The sequence below is a fragment of the Zonotrichia albicollis genome, chromosome 18 (genome assembly GCF_047830755.1).
Source record: "Zonotrichia albicollis isolate bZonAlb1 chromosome 18, bZonAlb1.hap1, whole genome shotgun sequence".
NCBI classification, from domain to species: domain Eukaryota; kingdom Metazoa; phylum Chordata; class Aves; order Passeriformes; family Passerellidae; genus Zonotrichia; species Zonotrichia albicollis.
The window spans coordinates 10,534,999-10,548,687 of record NC_133836.1 but is presented as its reverse complement, the minus strand read 5'-3'; the positions used below and the strand labels follow the sequence as shown (position 1 = coordinate 10,548,687).

General features: G+C 53.0%; 1 protein-coding gene across 4 annotated transcripts in view; it reads left to right on the top strand.

Annotated features, from left to right (window-relative positions):
- MSI1 (musashi RNA binding protein 1) overlaps positions 1 to 13,689 on the top strand; it is a 28,569-nt gene that overhangs the window by 13,338 nt on the left and 1,542 nt on the right. The window contains exons 7-13 of one of the 4 annotated variants that reach the window (XM_074554347.1): positions 4,451 to 4,499; positions 6,501 to 6,583; positions 7,203 to 7,320; positions 8,871 to 8,951; positions 10,217 to 10,273; positions 13,059 to 13,127; positions 13,231 to 13,403. In XM_074554347.1, coding sequence (XP_074410448.1) covers positions 4,451 to 4,499; positions 6,501 to 6,583; positions 7,203 to 7,320; positions 8,871 to 8,951; positions 10,217 to 10,273; positions 13,059 to 13,127; positions 13,231 to 13,403 — 630 coding nt within the window. The remainder of the gene's footprint in view (positions 1 to 4,450; positions 4,500 to 6,500; positions 6,584 to 7,202; positions 7,321 to 8,870; positions 8,952 to 10,216; positions 10,274 to 13,058; positions 13,128 to 13,230; positions 13,404 to 13,689) is intronic. The other 3 variants (XM_074554348.1, XM_074554349.1, XM_074554350.1) reach the window with 3 other exon arrangements.

Below are 13,689 nucleotides of genomic sequence, written 5' to 3'. Positions count from 1 at the left end.
TGCTCTCTGTGGCATGGAGCAGGCTCTGTCCCCTTGGCCAAGTCTCATTCCCAGAGTTCTGCAGAGTGGGGTAAGAAGGGTCTGAAAGGCACAGCACACCTGCTCCCTGGAGCCAGCCTCTCTGCCCATGCATCCTCCTCCTGGAATTGGCCTGTCCTGTTTGTGCAGCTGGGAGGACCTCACAGGGCTGTTAATGCTGTCTGTCTCTTGACAGGATGGCTGAGTGGTTTCTAGATAGTTTAGTTTCTATTTTCCATATGGAAGCTGTCTCAACAGTTACTATTTTTCTGCCTAACTTTACTACAAATATGTTGCTGTGATTCCTTCTAGGACAAGCTCAGACATTTTTATTTACAGTTCAGGTGGAAGATATCCATCTTCACAAACCCTTTGCTTTCAAAACTACCAACTTTCAAAATCTACCTTTGTGAAAGTGCATCCAACATTTCCTATCAAAATGGTATTGAAAATTATTATTTTATTAAATCTGCATGGGGATGTCATTGGCTTCCCCATAGCAAATAACTAAAAATGAAACAGGAAAATTGAAAGATAATAGAGTGGAATTAAACCTCTGAAAACCCTCAGGTATTTTGGCCAAGGCTGAATATGGATCATTTGTGATTATGGCACCATTAAATGAGAGGTGCTGAAGCTTCAGTCATGGTATTCTCATCTCAAAAGATTTTTTTTTTCAGGCAGACATTTTCCTGTAATTTGGATGTAGTGCTACTTCTGGAATTGCATTGGGACTGTGTGAAAAGGAACTGTTGAGGATGCCCTTTTGAAGTATTTCTTTAGGGGACTTACCCTCTGAGGAAAGGGCTTTCTCTGAGTGAACTCTGTTCACTCTTCTTCCAAGTGCCCTCACAGTTTTTTAGCACCTGGCAAGACAAAAATTGCTCCTCTTTCCTCCTGCCTGTCCAGAGAAGGCACGGGAACACTTAGGATCTAGAGAGGAGAGCTGAGAGCACCAGCTCATCCTGTCTTGATTTCCTCAAGCTCAAGGTGCCAGGGTCCCTTGGTGATTTTTAGTCAATTGTTGAGAATCCAGTGGCAAACTCAGTTTAGATGTTGGCCTTAGGGGGAGATCATGCTCTTCTTCTGAGGACAGGGGAGTGAGTCCAGGCTGCTGGATGGCTTTTGCATGAAGGTTTGTATGTCACCCTCAGGCCACAAGCCTGAGCATGTCTTAGATTTGCCACCACTTTAAATTAGGATAGATGCTTTTGAAAAATACATTTTAGCCCAGACAGAAAGCATGCAAAAAAAAATCACTCCTCTTTTATTTTCCTTCTTATTTAGGGAAGGCATAGGAACATTTAGGACCTAGAAAGCAGGGAGCACCATGTCATCCTGTCTGATCCCTCTAGCTCAAGGCACCAGGTTTCTGGGGGCGATCATTTACGAGAGCATGTAGTGCCAGGACAAGGAGGAATGGCTTCAAACTGAAAGAGAGAGAGAGAGAGCAGGTTTAGATTGGTTCTTAGGATGAAGTTGTTCCCTGTGAGGCTGGCGAGGCCCCGGCCCAGGCTGCCCACAGAACCCGTGGCTGCCCCATCTAGGGCAGGTTCACGGCCAGGTTGGAGGGGCTGCAGCAGCCTGTGGAAGGTGTCCGTGCCCAGAGCCGCGGGGCTGGAACGAGGGGATGAATCCCTCGGGAACGCCGGTTCGCCTGTGCCGGGGTGCCGGAGGCCCCCGGTGGGTGCCCTCCGAAGGCCATGGCAGGCCGCGGGCCCGGAGCGCTGCGGGGCGGCTTTGTGAGCCGCTAATCCGGGCCCCAGCTGCCATGGCGGCCGCGTTGCCATCGCGACGGCCCCGCCGGCGGCCGCCTTTGTTGGGGCCCGGCGCGGCCCAGCCGGGAAAGGCCCAGCGCGGAGGGAAGAGCGGGGGTGGGGGATTGCGGTGCTTCAGCACCACAATAGCTGCCCACTGACGGCCCGTGGTGGGGTAGAGTCGGTGCAGCCAGAGCTTTGGTGGGTGCTGGATGTGGTGCCTCAGAGTGAGGGTCTGCCCAAGTTATCCATGGCAGGAGACAGATGGATGTATCCCCTGTAGCCAGGGTTAGGGGGGATCTGGGCCCTGCTTTACCTCACAGGTGTGTGCTGAGACCACCCAACTCAACCTACAGGCTGCCTTGAAAGGAGACATAAAGATGGTCATGTGTAGGTTTTAATGGCAATAAAATATATCAGTTACAGCCATACACAGAGTTGAAGCCCTGGAGTTGTGTGCATACACACACACATATATATACACACACACACTTATGTACTGTGTAAGATTTAGTTTTTAGCAGGAAACAAGCTTTCAAATAGAGCACATGTGTTACAACAAATATGTCTTTGCAAGGCAAGTACATTTTGGAGTGCTGGGTACACCTCAAAGCAGAGCCATTGGAAAAAGCGCAGAAGGAGGAAAGCTGCAGCTCTCCTCACAGCATACAGCATGGTTTGGGATGAAGTGGTTGCACATCTTTCTATGAGTGCTTGAGCACTGTGGCAGTGCCCAGCCATTGCCTGGGATATTGCTGTGCCAGGAGTTTGTGTGGGAGTGCAATGAGCTCTGCCACTTGTAGTTGCTCCTGCTTCCCAGGCTCTGCAGAGAGGAGGGCTGGTCAGACAGAGTAAATCAGCAGTGGGCCTGTGCTCATTGACACTAGTTTGGTTTTTTTTCCCTCACGCCCATCTCTCATTGCGATGGGTTTGTGGTCTCCAGCTACCTGAGCTAGGAGTGGCACTGCCTCAGAGTGCCTTTGACACAACCTTCTCCCAGTGTTTACTGTGGAGGACACCAGCTATTTCTCCAACCTTTTGAGAACTGCATGGGGGAATGGATCTAGATTTTAAAACAAGGAAAACCAGACAATAAAACCTGTTGAACTTTTTTAAAGCCATGTCTGGCTTCCCTCCAGCACATCACAGTTGTGCTACGCCATGAAGGGAAATGGTGCAGATGTGGGAGCAAATGGCAATGGGGAATGACAGTGTGAGGAGCTGCTCTCAGTGCCCATCTCCCTCACTGTGTGTCCTGGGAAGCTGCTGAGGAGTTGCTTCAGGTCTGTGTCAAGGCTTATGTCCCCTGTGGCTCCAGGCTGGATGCTTGGCATGTTTCTCAGGTGTTTGTTTACTTGGCCGAGGAGGCTGAGCCAGGATGGTAAGTGTGTGAGATGAGCAGGAGCCAGGTTGTCTGTTGTCACCTGGAGTGGATGTGTTAGACAATGCCAAGGGCATCAAATATGATCCCTGTCTGCTTATGATGGTACTGGAATTGTCAGTAAGGGCTCCTTCCATCCACCTGGCCCTGAGGTGGAGCTGGGTGTCCTGGGGGCCTGGGAATAGGAGCCTCTCCCTTCCTGACTGGGGTTGTGGGGTCTCCAAGGGCAAAGCCCGTGGCTGCCTGTGCCAGCGCTCTGCCCTGTCCAGTGACTGTTGAGGAGCAGCCAGCAATGCAAATTCTTCCTGGGGCAAGGCAAGGGGGAAATCCTCTAGACTTGGGGGGCATGCAGGGCTCGCTGCTCAGGGAGGGGCTGTCTCACATGGAGAAGGAGGAGGGCCAGGGCAGCTGCTGGCCGGAGACTGCTGCCACCTCCCCTGAGCACTTGCACGTCCAGTTTCATAATCGGATTAAGGCAGTGGTATTAGAGGAGGGATGGGTCAGTGGGACAGGTTTACACTGGAGCTTACACGGAGGGGATTGAAGTGTATTTTTTAACCCTGCTCGGGCTGACCTGCGGAGTGGATGCTTTGCTCCACAAGGCAACACCCGCGGGAAGATGGGGGGGAAAAGTGGCACCAGGCGGTGATGTGCCGGGGAGGAGAGCAGCCCCAGGCCGGCTGGGGGATGGGATCCGGCCGCCCCTCCCCCCGGGAAGGCGGCCCTGCTCAGGCCTTGCAGTAAATTTGCTCTAATTACAGCCTCCAGCAGTGGGAAACCTCACTTAGAGGAAAGGCTCCTCATGGGGTGGGGGTGGGGGCGCCTCCCAGCTTTCCCAGGCAGGCTCTGTTGTCTGAGGCCTCCGCTTCCCCCACCGCTGGGAGGCCCCTTATTCCTCTCCCCTCTCCAGCTTTGCTTCTCTGCCCCCCTTTGATTCTCCTCTCCTTTGAGGCCGGGATTTGGGAACAATGCCCTCCCTGCTCCTTGGCCCCCGGCTGGAGCTGCAGGCAAACAATCGGGGTCGCTTGCTGCCACGGGCTGGGCCAAAAGGGCTCAGCCCAGCAGCACCTGCCCTGGGCTGGTGGGGGGACCATGCTGGTTGCAGCTTGAGGAAGTGCCTGGTGTGATAGCTTATGTGTACTGCATATGTGTGCCCACCCTGTTTCCTTCTCGGGGACAGGATGTCTCATCTTGATCCCCTCAGGTTTGGGAAAGCCAGGGAAGCTCTGAACAATTGTGTTGGAGGATGCTTGTTGCAGCAGTAATAATCTGACTGCAGCCATTCTCTTTGCAGGTGGATGATGCGATGCTGATGTTTGACAAGACAACCAACCGACACCGAGGTGAGAGCTGTCTCCTGGCCCTAGGAGGGGTTACTGCACAGGATTTGCCTCCTGCCTTGCCTAGGGAGGGGTCCGTATCCAGCAGCAGGGGATGCGGGTCGCAGCTGCTCTCTATCTTGCCTCCAGTCACCCCATTCTTTTGCATCTGCATCTTTTACCAGCGGCCCTCACAACACAGAGAGCTTTTGTCCAGTGCGTTTCCTGTGCTGTAAACTCGTCGAGTTGCAGATATGTGAGAGGAGACGGCCCCCTCCTCTGCATGCTCACCTCCGTGGCTCCAGCCTGCAGTGTGTGTCTTACCTTGTCCCGAGTAATCTGAGCTCTGGGAAAGCTGACACGAGAGCCTGAAGAGTGCCTGCTTCTCGCCCCTTCCTCGGCCTGGAGCCCACTTGTGCTCCCAGGTCACCTTTTCTTACCCGAGTCCTGCTGGTGGAGTCTGGTTACAGGATGGAGCAAGGCTGTGCTATTTGTGCTATACAGACCCAGCCCATCCATGGGTGTCCCTGCCTTCCTGATCAGTCCTCAGGCCGACTACCTGGTGGTGTGGCAGGGCTTGACACTTGCATCCAGCTTGGAGATTTAATGGCAACAGCTTGACCTGCAAACTTAGCTTCAGCCTCTTCCCAGTCAGGGTCAGTAACAGCCCTATGCTGGCTGCTTTCCTGTGTGTTGTTTGAAGCACTTCCAAGCAGTCCTGCCCCCAGAGCAGTGAGGGAACTCTCCCTTCTGCTCTTGCTACTCTCTGTGCCCTTCAGATTTTTACTTTTTTCTAAAGCCATTCAATCTACTTTGACTGCCAGGCCTCGGCAGTCCTAGGATGTTGTTCCAGCTTCATCTTGAAAGGGAAGAAGCATTAACCCCTGTTCCTCCATGGGTGCCTGCCAGTCACTGGTCCAATGAGAGCTGTTGGGCATTTTGGGAGGCAGCAGGGAGAGCTGCTAGCCACTATGTCAACAGTGATGGGCTCAGACCAGGGCATAGCAGGCCCGGTGGGGGTCTGATGGGGCTCAGGACTGCTTTTGACATTTTCCTGCTGAATTCCTGAGCTCCTCTGCTAATGGGTGTTGAGGTGAGTGGTGTGAATCTACCTGGGCACAGACAGATGGAGGAGTTTATAGCAAGGTGTTTCTGGCAGTGTGGAGAAAAGGTGAGGTTTGGGCAGTGGATTCCCATCTGCTTTTGAATGTTATTTTACAACACCAGCTCTGGAATTGGCCAGCTCTGGAAAGCAGAAAGTTCTGCTTAATCCCAGCTTGCTTGCACAGCGAGCTGTAAGACATCCTCCCACCTGCCTCAGTTCTCCGGAAACAGTTGCAGTCAGCTTAGAGGAGTTCAGTCTGCCCACCCGAGCTGGGCTTTGCCAGAGCTGTCAGCAAAGGGGTTGGTGAGAGAAAGGAGGTGCGAGCGTGGGCCAGGGGCCAGGAACACGCTGTCCTGTCTTACCCCAGATACAAACCTTGCTTTGGTGAAACTTTGCAAATCGCTGTGCCTGTGTCTGCCTCGCTGTGTGCAGCTGCACTGCTGATCTGTGCCTGCTCACACGAGGCTTCATGGCCAGTGCCTGCGAGGGAGCTGCAGGGTGTTCCTGCTGGTGGGGTGCGTTTAGCGAGGGTGGTGATGTCCTGGCAAGCAGCTGTTGGTTTCCCCACCGGTTCTTTGTGTGAGCATCTGCCCAGATCCTCCCCAGTCTCACCAGCCATGTGGTTTGCCTTGCAAATAGCAAAGTTTAAAAAAACCCAAAGAACAACAAACCTGGGTTTGAGACCAATTGGGTTCAGAGTGGGTGGGAAGGACGGGATGAGTAGGAGGGGAGAATCTATAAGAGGACAGTTCCTGTTCTTGTGCATAAAAGTAGAATTTGCTGGAGAGGGAAGATGAGTGACAGCTGTTTTCGAAAGGGCTGATTGTACTCTCCTTTTCTCCTGCCAGTAAAAGGCTGTGAGTAGGGAGTTCAAACTGCGAGAGGTCTGACCTGATCAGGGAGTTTTGCTTTTTCTTCAGGATTTGGGTTTGTCACATTTGAAAGTGAAGACATTGTGGAAAAAGTATGTGAAATCCACTTCCATGAGATCAACAACAAAATGGTGAGTGTCTGGGGCAGAACCTGGGGGAGCAGGGACTGAGGTGTGGGAGAGGCAGGGTGTGAGGCACTTGGGTCCTGATGCATCTTCTCTGCAGTGGGGAATCAGATTGAGTCTTTTCCCAAAAATCACAGCAGTCAGTCTGGGGAAGAAATTCACCGTATGGGGGGAACCATATGGGAAGCATAATACTGAGTTAAGAAGAGCTAGCTAAACAAGGAATTGTACTGCGCTTGGAGTTTTTGAAGTTACACTAAACCTTGTAGTGTCCTGGGAAGGGGCAGATTTTACCTTTATTCAGAAATGAGGAAAATTAGGCTTTGAGGCTCTGGTGCAGGCTCAAGTAGAACATCAAGGGCAACAGCACAAGGAGGAAAGCAGTGTTGGAGCTCCCCTTTGCCTGTGGTGGCTGCAGAGCAAGAGGGAAGGCTGGCACCATGTGGGCTGGGGACAGTGATGCCAGAGAAGGGCAGCAGGGCAGGCTGACAGAGGTGGCTGGGGCTGGGACGTGCTGTCATGCAGGCAGCCCTGTCTGACCTGCCTGTGCTCTGTGGCTGTGTCCTGTGACAGTCTGTGATCCAGCCTGTGACAGGCCAGCCTGATCCTTACTTTCCTGTGGCAGGTGGAGTGTAAAAAAGCTCAGCCGAAGGAGGTGATGTCCCCAACGGGCTCTGCACGAGGGCGGTCCCGAGTCATGCCTTACGGGATGGATGCCTTCATGCTGGGGATCGGCATGCTGGGTAAGCCCCGGTCAGCTCCGCCGCGCTCCCCCCGCTCCCGGCCGTGCCAGGCAGCAGCTTAGAGGTTTATTCCGGGAGCGCCGGGGCGGCCAAGGGCAGCGCTCCCCGTGCGGGGCCGCCGGGACCTGTTCGCGATCGCAACTTGCCCTCTGCTGGCACCGGGAAAAAACTGCAGACCGGAGTGCCACCGCCGCCTGCGACAGCCGGGCCGGTCCTGGGACAGCCGAGCCGGGCGGGCGCAGCCCCTGCGGGGCGGCTCTGCCCCTCAACAGCTCCTCCACGGTCCCGCAGTGCCCGTGGACAGCAATTCCTTCATGTGGAGCGGGATGTAACTGCAGAGCTGAGTGTGGAGTAATCTGTACCCAGGCCTCTTCATCTCGTACAGGCTTTCTGATGAATTAGTTGACTAAAGAGCCGCTACGCTTTCACTTGAAGCAGTCGTCTGTGTAAATGTCCCCACTGCCATATACAGACTGTTGAAACGCCCTTTAAATTCTAGTTGAGTGTTGTCTCACTCTCAGGTACAGTAAATACCTGGTATTGCAGGGAAAGTTATACATTATCATGGAACTGTCTTGTAAAGAGAAGCTGGTGACAAGCAGGCTGGGTTTCATGTCTACCAATGCTCCCAAGACAAAAGCATTCCGATAAAAATGAAAAACAAAAGTCATTTGTAGCCCTATCTTTTGTAGGACCACAAAACCTCATGCCTGGATCTGAGAGTCAGCATGATCCTACCAGTGTGGGTGCTGGTCCTGGCTTCTCTCTCTTCTCACTTTCATTGGAGCCAGGACTGAGCTGACCCAAGAGCACTGTTTGCTCAGGATCATTGCTGGTGTTGCTGGGCAGGGTGTACTCAGCCTGGCTCTCAGTGCTAAGCCTGCTGAGTAGCAGTTAGTCACTGAACAAAACCCCCAAAAGGGCATTTTTCCACCAATGTTTTCTCTTGACTTATTGAAGGAAAATAAATCTCCAGCCTGTGGTTTTGGGTTTTGCCTTTTCTAAGCCATCTGAATTTTAAAGCAGCAAGACTCAAACTGAGTCACTGGGAAATATACGGACTCTTGTCTTGGGAGATCTCAAATATTCATCTGTGAGTGAATGCCCTGCACTCTCACAGGCTTGTTCCTATAGGTGGTCAGCTCCCTGGGGAAGAGCAGGGCTTGTGCTCCTGCCTGCATCATGAAGAAATGTTCTTTGTACCTGCATTCACCAACCCTTCTAGTGCAAAAGTGACTCAGCCATTCAAATGCCCCCTGCTCCCTGATCTCCTGTTTGTAAATCCAGCTGATGCATCAGAAAGCCTTAGTCTGCAGAGCTGTGAGTCTGAGAAGGAAATCTCCATGTCCTTACATGTTTGGAACAAGGAAAAATTAAATGGGGCTGCTAAAACTCTGCAGGCTCACACGTGTTGTGTGCTCTGCCCAGTGCTCTCCTGGGGCTTCTGCTGCTACCCCTCTCTGCTGTCTGATGCCAAAGGATGCTCCTGCTGCTGGTGAGCAGCCAGACCTTGCCAGCTTGCAGTAACAGAGTCCTGTTCTCTTCCCCAGGTTATCCAGGCTTCCAAGCTGCCACCTACGCGAGTCGAAGTTACACTGGCATTGCACCTGGTTACACTTACCAGTTCCCTGGTGAGTGGAGCTCCCTGCTCTGTTCTTTGGTCTGCCTTCAGGTGATGGGAGCCCCTGGCATGATCTATAACCCAGGCTCTGCCCCTTTCACCCTTTTCCCTGTTTGGTCTTTCTTTAAATTGGAGATGGATGTGGAAGGGGGATTGGAGAAGCCCTGGAATAGGTGGGAACAGCTTGTCCTTCATTAGGATTATCCTCACGCTGCAGTGGCAGGAAAAGCCCAAGGCTGCTCCCATGTCCTTTCTGCTGGCCTCCTCTGCAGGGCTGCTGCTGCTGTGACACAGAAGGGCCCCGCAGCTCTGCCTGTCTCACCGCCTTTGTGTGTGTCTGTCTCTCTTTACCAGGGTTGCCACCACTCTGAAAGTAGCACAGAATGTCAAACCCCACGTGCCAGGGATCTCCTGGGCACGCAAAAGGCAGGTGCCTGCAGCACTGCAGTTGTGTTCTGAGCAGTGCCTGGACCACTCACAGCCTTCACAAAGCATCAGGGGGCTGCAGATCCCCTGCTAACTGGGTGGTTTCTAACACTGCCATGTGCTGAGAACATGGATTCAGCAATCAATGGCTGGAACCTGCTGTGTCCCAGCTGCTCAGAGCTGTGGGGCCTCCCCTGCTGCTCTCTGCCAGGCCAGGGAATGAGGCAGAGCACACTTAAAGGACACACTGTGTTATTGCTGTTTTCTAGAGTTGTGGCAACTCTGAGCATCCCTTCCTTACTCCATCCCTCAGTGTGATGGTTGATATATGAAGTTTTGATATTAAGGGCTGGGAATGGGAAGTTTCCTCTTTGTCTGAGGTGAGCCCAGGCTAACTGGCTGAAAGTTGCTGTTGCCTCCTGGCTGTCTGGAAGCTCTCCATGAATCTAGCTGTAGTGGCTTCAAGTCCCTCATTGTAAACCTGTGCCAGGCTGAGTGTGGCACATACTGAGCACCCACTGGCCTTGCTGCTGAGAGGTCAGATTGGCTGAGAGGTCAGATTGGCCAGGTCACAGAGTGGTGCTCCAGGGCAGACCTGAGGCTACACAGTGATGCTTGAACTCGCCCTACCCTGGCCACATTTATTCTGAGATAAATGGATCCTTTCAGCCTTCAGGGCAGGAGTCCAGCACCTTTCAGCACCAGTTATAAATCAGTTTAAAGAAGACACTGGCCTGGTTGCAGTCTGGCTGCAGACTGCTCCCCCAGCAGACCCTGGCTGCTGTGTCTCTGGGGGTCTCCCTGGGGGCGTTTGATGAGTTCCTAAGCTGTCTTGCATTTCGTTTTTAGAGTTCCGTGTAGAGCGGACCCCTCTCCCGAGTGCCCCCGTCCTCCCTGAGCTCACAGGTCAGTCCCACTCATTTCCTAAACTCACAAGCTGCAAGGGGAGAAGGGGGCTTTGTGCTGTTTCAGTGGTGTTGCTGCTCCACAGCCTGGCGCAGTTAGACTGGAAATGTGCCTTATTTCCTCTTTCATCTGGATAAGCTCCATTCAAAGCTGGGGATGGAAAGATGGAGAGGCAATCAGAGCCATGTGTATTGCCTCTGAAGAGGGCCATGCAGGTCCTTTCCTGCTGCCTGTCTCATTTTTAACTCCTTGCCCCAGGCTGTATGTAAACCAGATATGGAAGCTGCAGAGAACAGGGTGACTTCAACAGGTCTACAAATGGCTTTAACCTGAGCTGTTGCAAGGATGAAATTTGGAGTGCTGGGAGAGGATGTGGATGCACTCCTGGTTACTCTAACCCCATTTCCCTGGGAAGGAGGGGCTGCAGGGAATGCTTTCCCTGCTCTGAGTGGTGCAGTTCCCCAGCTACTCCCACACAGGCTTCCCAGGTAGGAGTGAGTGTGGTGGGACCTTGCAAAGTCCTGCAGTACTTGTAGGGAGCTGTGGAACAAAATGGGAGCAGAGGATTGTTCTCCGTGTCCTTCCTCAAAGTGCAAATGCCCTCTGGATCCTCAGCCCCTGGGGTGTGTGCAGTGTGTTCTCCCTACGTGATGTTCCTTCTGTCTACTCTCCCTTCCATGGCCATGTTTTCCCCAGCTCTGTCCTGTCCCTGGTTTCTGTCATAGAAAAGCAGCTTTGTGTAGCACCCTGCTCCCCATGTGCCATTTCATTTCCATAGTGTTCCTCCTTCCCAGTGTTTCCTTGCCCCCACCTGTTTCAGGGTTTGAATCTCTTTGCAAAGGGGTATGGAAAACCTTCCTAGGAAGCTCTTCTGGAATTAGCAGTACAAACAGGCTTGAAAGGGAGTTTCTGTGGCACAAAACTATGTTAATCCTCAGGGACTCTCTGTTTGTGAGGATGCTGAGGTTGGCAGCCACCAATGAACAAATTTCCCTGAGGGAGGTAGGGGAAAACTAAATCCCATTCCCTCATAACAAAACCCTTCCCTGACACCATGTATGCAGCTGCATAAGCACCTTTGAGCCTTCTGCTTGGCAAGCAAAGCAGATGTGTGTCCAGTTGTTTATTTACATGTGTGTTTTTCTGCAAAACCCATCACATTTGTAGAGGAATGTCGGTGACTTGGTAGAATAGTTTCTCCCTTCATGTCCATCCCCAGCTGTCCTGTGCCTTTTCCTAGCAGAGGTGACTTACCCCGGGCCTGGCTATCACTGGTGCTGGGGGTGCACCAGAGCTCTGCACAACAAGAAGTTATTAATGCTGCTGTCCTGGCTGGGTGCCACGTTAGCTGACAGTCCTGAGTGTCTCGCTGAAGTGCCAGCTGGGGATCGTGGCATCCTTCCCTCCCCGAGACGCTTCCCTCCTGTTAAGCAGGCGCTGCACAGCCCTGGCTGGGCCGTGGTTCCCGTGCAGAGGCTGCAGTTGGCCCTGGGGAGGGCAGAGCCGTGCGCTCGAGGGCCCTCGTGCCTTGAGTGGCTGCAGCACACACGGGCTGCGCTCCACAGCTCTGGGAGGGGAGCCAAGGGGAGGGCATGGCACAGGCAGGGATGCACACACAGGTGCTTTGTCACCCAGCACAAACCTGGTGTCTCAGCAGATAACACTGCAAAGGCAAGAAGGATTTTTCTTGGAAAAAGAGCTGGAGCTTTTGAGATGACCTTGCCTCGTTTCTCAGTAAAACCACATTCACTCATGTGTTAGGGACTTGCAGGAGGGTGGCTGCCAGCAGCCTTTCTTGCCCAGAACAGCATCTTTGGGGATGATGTGGAGCAGCAACATGCCTGCGTTGGCCCAGGGCCTGTAATGAGCGGCTAACCCAGATAGAAGCCTCCTATGACGTTTGCTTGAAACACACTGGTGCCTGCTACTAAATATTCCCTCCTAAGCTAGTCTGGGTTTCAGCCTTTACGCGATTGATTTGTTCTGACCTCTTTTTATGGTGCTCTAAACAGAATCACAGCGAATTTCACATTCAAGCATGAAATGCTGACCCAGTCATTTTAAGGGCAAAGAGAAACATACTGGCTAGATGCCTTCTGCCCCGAGGGCTGAATGCCTCTGGCAGTAGAGTTGGGAATTAGAACTGCTACATATAAATTAAGACTTACTGTTTTAATTAAGCCATTTCTAGTTCCTGCTCCCTAGGTATATGTTTCCTGCTTTTCTACAATATACAATGAGGTTTTGAGCAATCAGGAGCAAAACTCAGTGTGGGGAGAATGGTATGTGTTGAGCAAAGAAATAGGGAGAAAGAGGCTATTAAACTGTTATTCGAGAATATTAACAAGAGACAGAGGAAGGGCTGAGCCTCAGGATGTTAAGCCTCAGCTGCTGTCCCTGAGCTGTTGCCATTCTCCACATTTACTGCCAAAATCTGGATCTGTAGCTTCAGATTAACTGCATCTTGCAAGCTTAGCAGTGACAGGATACATCTGAAATTGCCCACTTCTCATTCAGCTCTTCCACACCGTGCCTTTGGCTGCTCTGGGATGTGGGCTTGACAGAGCATGGCTCGTGCAATCCCCTGGACACTGGCTGTGCAAAAGAACACTGATAAATTCAGGGCTATGCACTTCCCCGTTGTCATCCTTTCATGTCCTCTGTGGTGCACTAAGCCAATACATATGTGTGAGCCCAGTCTTTTGCAGCAGGAAATGCAGGCTCCCTTTGAGGAGTTTCCCATGTAGCCACAGTGCTCCTGAGCTGCCTGTTCCTTCTTTTGCAGCAATCCCCCTCACTGCGTATGGACCGATGGCGGCAGCAGCGGCTGCGGCGGCCGTGGTGCGAGGGACAGGTAACTCCACTTCCCTCCCCAGCACGGGCCCTGCAGGAGCTTTGCCAAGGGGCTGGGGAGGGGGGTGGGACGGGGTTGCATTTTTGGGATCTTCACTCCGTAGTTCTGCTGCCTGCTGTAGGTTCCACCCCCAGTCGCACCGGAGGCTTTCTGGGCACCACCAGTCCCGGGCCCATGGCAGAGCTTTACGGGGCCGCCAACCAGGACTCAGGGGTCAGCAGTTACATCAGCGCTGCCAGCCCAGCCCCGAGCACCGGCTTTGGACACAGCCTAGGGGTGAGTGCTCCCTCTGTGCCCCCTGTGGAGGGAGGGACATGGGGAGTGGGCTGTGTCCCCACGTGGTGAGGGAGCTGAGCAGCAGCGGGCAGCTCCCTCAGCCCACTGTCTGTTTTCTGGTGATGAAATGTCATCCACTGCAGCATTGGCTGTGCCACTGCTGAGCCCCAGACCAAGATGGGCAGTGCAGAGCCCACATGCTTGGTTACTGTTGGCTCTCTCTGATCACCACTCAAGGTCCTGATCTCCAGTCCTTTCCCTGATCTAGCCCAGGCTTTCCAAGAGC